Genomic DNA, 5,627 nt, shown 5'->3' on the forward strand with positions numbered 1-5,627 from the left:
TTGAGAGAAAGAATGAAAGTAATAAAATAATGTAACAACCAAACAAGCATAAAAGTTTATTTTTTAAAATTATGGCAATGGATATTTAATAGACTAGAAAGACTATGTTATTGGGTAATTCTCACTGGACTTTTAAAGGATCAGGATAGTACATGAGAATAATAATTTCTAAACTTGTCTATTTTACCTATAATTACTCTCACCCACCTTCAAAATTGAAAATTCAGAGGGTATAAATCTATAAAATGTGGTAAGTGCAGAAGCTGGAGAAAGCAGTGCTGAGTATTAGGATGATATCTTGACAGTAGTACATGATCCTATGGTACCCATTAGCCATGTGTCATCCTTCCTTCAGGAGTGAAGTTCTCTCTCTCTCTCTCTCTCTCTCTCTCTCTCTCTCTCTCTCTCTCTCTGTGTGTGTGTGTGTGTGTGTGTGTGTTTATTTATATGTGTTTAATAAATCATGTTCAGTGTCTAGGAAAAAATTCCCTTATTTTTTGCAATGGGAGTTTAGACCTGATATGCCAGAATTGACACATAGCTTATCTTAATATAAGATAAAAATCATTCCTTACCTCACAACTCAGAGCCATGGACTTAAGTCTGTAAAATCCCATAATGAAAAGTTGCCACTATCCTTGGGTTATCTGGAACGAGGATTTTCTGAAATCATTTTCAACCCAGAATATTTCCTCAATCAGACAGGAATAAAAGCTGCAAATACAAAGTTTAAAATATTATCACAAGTCAAAAGAAACATAATTTCCTTTTAATTTACTAGTTACATCATAAATATTGAAATAAAACTGAATAAATGAAATTGTAAGCAGGTAAGAGCATCTCTGCATGGTGAGGAAAATGTGATGACATTAAAGATGAGTATTACATTTAGAAAAACTTTTTATCATGAATGATCAAAATATTATGTCATATTTGATGTCCTCTTCATTCAGGCATGCTAACGTGGTAATCTTTTGCATCCTTCTACTGAGAGGCTGACCAGTACAAATGTGCATGCAAGCAGCCAAATATTGGACTGAACAGGAGGACCCCAGTGGAGGAGTTATGGCAAGGACTGAAAAAGCTAAAGGGGTTTGCAACCCCATAGGAAGAACTACAAAATCAACCAACCAGACCTCCAAATTCCCCAGGGACTAAACCACCAACCACAGAGTATATCTGGGGAGCCCCATGGCTCCAGCTGGATATAGAACAATGGATTGCCTTATTTGGCATCAATGAGAAGGGAGCCTCTTGGTTCTGTGGAGGCTCAATGCCCCAGGGAAGGGGAATGCTGTACTCTCCCCCCATGAGCAAGCCTGAAGAGACCTTGGTTACCACAACAAGGTCAAGTGACGGGATCTAGGTGGAGTTACCCACCTTGGTTTCCCGGAACACAGCAGAACTGCCCCTGGGCTTGCCTTGAGGCATCTCCGGCCGTGACCTGGAATGGACTATGGACTATCCCACCCATCTGGAACCAGGAGGGGTTGTGGGTTGGGTCTTCCCCTTTAAATTGAGAGCTAAACATTAAAGCTTGGGGCCTTGATCAGAGAACTTTGTCTTGGCCTCATCTCTTCTCGCCCTCCAGCCCCTTTCATTCCCAGCCCCCCTTTCAGGTGAACCCAGTTGACTTGTGGCCGCGGGCGGCTACAGAGTGGCGCGCACAACGTGGGACTTGAAAACGGGGGACCGAGCTGAGGAAAGCTGTCTTAGGTGGAGCTCCACGGTAAACAGGACTAAAAAGGTATCCCACACACTTAGGAAGTAGCAAACGGTATTGAAGCTAGCGCTAGTTAAATTTTGAAGGCCGTGTTTGCAGGAAGTGTGTTTTGGGGGATAGGTCTAGGTCAGATAGGTGTTGACCCGACGCCTATTCTGCCTAGGGGGTGACAGCGAATTATGGGCCAGGAGAATTCTAAAAGGGCGTTTGCCTGCAGCCTTCGAGAGCTGCTTCAGACGGGAGGAGCTGGGTTGTCAGATAGTGTGTTGGAAGATTTTTTGGCAGAGGTAGATTCATGCTGCCCATGGTTCCCTCGAGAAGGAACGTTGAACAAAAAGACCTGGGAGACGGTCGGAGAGGTTTTGAAAACCACCAGGGCAGATTATAACACCCTCTGTCTTTGGAAACTGGTAAAAGATGCTATTGATAATAAAACAGATAAAGAGACCTCGCAGGTGTTAGCTATTGCCCAGGCACAGCTTGAAGAGTTCCAAGAACACCCATCAGAAAGCCCTTGTACAAAAAGGGGCACTCTCAACCCTACATCAGGGAAATGTAGACCTAGTACACCTTCTCCAGCTCAGATAAAAGAATTCGGAAACTCTGGTAATAAATCAGAGCTAGAGAAAGGAGCTGATTTGAAAATAGGGGGTTCCAAATGCCACGAGGAATGGCCCCCTCCCTATGCACCTTCTGCTCCACCTAGGGTCCTTGATGCAGCAGAAGCTGCCCAGATGGACATGAAGGCATATAAATTAGAGATGGAAATTAAACTGCAGAGATTGACTAACGAGCTACAGGAGTTAAAGTGTCAGTCAGGTGCAAAAAGGATCGATGATTCTGGGATACGTCAATCGCCATTAGAAAGAGCCGTGAGTCAGGCCCGCAGGGATGGGCAGGATACATCTGACGTGTTAGCGTTTCCTGTATTGGAAGTAGTTGATCAACAGAACCAAAGAACTAGACAATATCAGGCATTGGAGTTTAAAGTGATAAAAGAGTTGAAAACTTCGGTTTCTCAATATGGGCCTACGGCGCCCTTCACACAAGCTTTATTGGATACTGTGGTAGAATCAAATTTAACACCCCAAGATTGGAAAACTTTGTGTAAGGCTACTTTGTCAGGAGGAGATTACTTGCTTTGGAGCTCAGAATGGCGTGAGGCTAGTAAGAAAACTGCCGCGATGAATGCTCAGGCAGGTAATCCTATTTGGGACTTGAACATGCTTTTAGGAGAAGGTCAATATGAAGGGAATGCTAATCAGGTCGAGCTGCCTCCAGGTGTGTACGCACAGATTGCAATGGCTGCTCGCCGTGCTTGGAATCAGTTACCTACTAAAGGGGATGTTAATGGGAGTTTATCCAGCATCAAGCAGGGTCCTGATGAATTATTCCAGGACTTCGTGGACAGGCTGCAAAAGACAGCTGGTAGAATTTTTGGAGATCCTCAGTCAGGAATTCCTTTTGTTACACAGCTGGCCTATGAGAACGCTAATGCAGCTTGCCGCGCGGCTATCAGGCCTTACAAGGCAAAGACAGATTTACATGGATACATTCGTCTTTGTGCTGAAATTGGGCCCTCTTACAATCAGGGTCTGGCCATGGCCGCTGCTTTTCAGGGGACCACTATACATGCAATGCTTGCACAGAACTGTAAAGATAGAAGATGTTATAAATGTGGAGATACAGGTCATTTTAAAGGTGACTGTCCCAGGAGAAAGGGCGTGGACTATCAACCAGGTCGCATGTCAGGAATTTGTCCTCGGTGCAAGAAGGGTCGTCATTGGGCTAACAAATGTAATGCTAAAACAGATAATCAGGGCCGTCCCTTGTCGGGAAACGAGTGGTGGGGCCAGCCCTAGGCCCCCAGGAATCCACAGCCAACAGCTTATGGGGCCATGAAGCTGTTGCCAAGTCAGGGAAATCTATTTCAGAACTTATTAGAGCAACCCCAGGAAGTGCAGGATTAGACCTTAGTTCCACTACCCATGCTGTACTGACACCAGAAATGGGAGTTCAGACGTTGCCTACAGGAGTTTTTGGGCCCTTGCCTCCAGGGACTTGGGGATTACTTATAGGCCGAAGCAGTAGTATTGTAAAAGGATTGCAAATTTATCCAGGTGTTATAGATAGTGATTATGAGGGAGAGATTAAGATCATGGCTGCTTCCCCCCAGGGCGTGATAACTGTGCCTGCTGATAAGAGAATTGCTCAACTTGTTTTGGTTCCTCTGCATCCACTCCCTTCCAAGTTTGTTAAGAATGAGAGAGGACAGGATTGTTTTGGTTCTTCTGATGTGTATTGGGTTCAATCTATTATTAATGAGAGACCTACTCTTAAGTTAACAATTGAGGGAAAAAGTTTTGAGGGTCTCATGGATACAGGAGCTGACATCACGATCGTGAGAAGACAGGACTGGCCTTCAGCTTGGCCTTTGTCTGATACGCTCACGAACCTTCAGGGAATTGGCTATGCTAACAATCCAAAACGGAGTTCTAAACTCCTAACTTGGAGAGATGAAGAGGGCAATTCAGGACAAATTCAGCCCTACGTGATGCCGAATTTGCCTGTCACCCTCTGGGGAAGAGATCTTTTGTCACAGATGGGTCTTATGATGTGCAGCCCTAATGAAATAGTGACTAAACAAATGCTAAGACAAGGATTTTTGCCTGGCCAAGGACTAGGAAGAGAAGGGCAAGGTATTAAAACGTTTAAAGCGTCCGAGCCTCATACTAACTCTAGAGGCTTAGGGTATTTTCCATAATGGCCACTGTCTTGCCTGCATCCCATGCAGATAAAATTCAATGGCTTAATAACGTCCCAGTGTGGGTTGATCAGTGGTCATTGTCTAAAGAAAAAGTAGAAGCTGCTTCATTGCTTGTGCAGGAGCAATTAGAGGCAGGGCATATAGTAGAATCTCAGTCACCTTGGAACACTCCAATATTTGTTATCAAGAAAAAATCTGGGAAATGGCGATTGTTGCAAGATCTAAGAAAGGTTAATGAAACCATGGTACCTATGGGAGCTCTACAATCTGGGCTGCCATCTCCAGTGGCCATTCCCAAAGGGTTTCATAAAATAATAGTAGATTTGAAAGATTGTTTTTTCACTATTCCCTTGCATCCTCGGGATTGCAAGAGATTTGCTTTCAGTGTTCCTTCTGTTAATTTCAAGGAGCCAATGAAAAGGTATCAATGGGTAGTTCTTCCTCAGGGCATGGCTAATAGCCCTACATTATGTCAAAAATTTGTGGCACAAGCCATTGAGCCTGTAAGACGGCAATGGCCAATGATGTACATCAGCCATTACACAGATGACATTCTTTTAGGTGGGAAGGATCCTCAGGAGTTGCTTCTATGCTATAGAGATTTACAGCAAGCATTAGCTGATAAAGGTTTACAAATAGCTCCTGAAAAGGTACAAACTCAGGAGCCTTATGATTATTTAGGCTTTAGGCTTACAAATCAAGCCATTTGTCCCCAGAAGATAATCATCCGCAGGGACTGTCTAAAAACTCTAAATGATTTTCAAAAGCTGTTAGGTGATATCAATTGGCTTCGTCCCTACTTAAAGCTTACAACAGGAGAATTGAAACCTTTATTTGATATTCTCAAGGGGAGTGCTGATCCTACCTCCCCTCGATCCTTAAACCCAGAAGGATTGTTGGCCTTACAACAAGTAGAAAGAGCCATTGAGGAACAATTTGTTACTTACATAGATTATTCCTCACCTTTGCATTTGTTAATTTTTAATACAACTTACACACCTACAGGATTGTTGTGGCAAAAGGCTCCCCTCATGTGGATACATTCAAAGTTATCCCCTAAACGTAACATCCTACCGTATTATGAGGCAGTAGCCCATATGATTGTACTTGGAAGGAAACAGGCAGTGACTTATTTTG

General features: G+C 43.6%; 1 protein-coding gene across 1 annotated transcript; it reads left to right on the forward strand.

Moving 5' to 3' along the window:
- The first annotated feature begins 1,288 nt into the window (after nt 1-1,288).
- On the forward strand, nt 1,289-3,684 carry LOC143443108 (endogenous retrovirus group K member 10 Gag polyprotein-like). The gene has a single exon (XM_076938511.1). The coding sequence runs from the start codon at nt 1,903-1,905 to the stop codon at nt 3,583-3,585; it is 1,683 nt and encodes a 560-aa protein (XP_076794626.1). The 5' UTR covers nt 1,289-1,902; the 3' UTR covers nt 3,586-3,684.
- Nucleotides 3,685-5,627: the final 1,943 nt, after the last annotated feature.

This window comes from Arvicanthis niloticus, chromosome 7 (genome assembly GCF_011762505.2).
Source record: "Arvicanthis niloticus isolate mArvNil1 chromosome 7, mArvNil1.pat.X, whole genome shotgun sequence".
Taxonomy (NCBI): Eukaryota; Metazoa; Chordata; class Mammalia; order Rodentia; family Muridae; genus Arvicanthis; species Arvicanthis niloticus.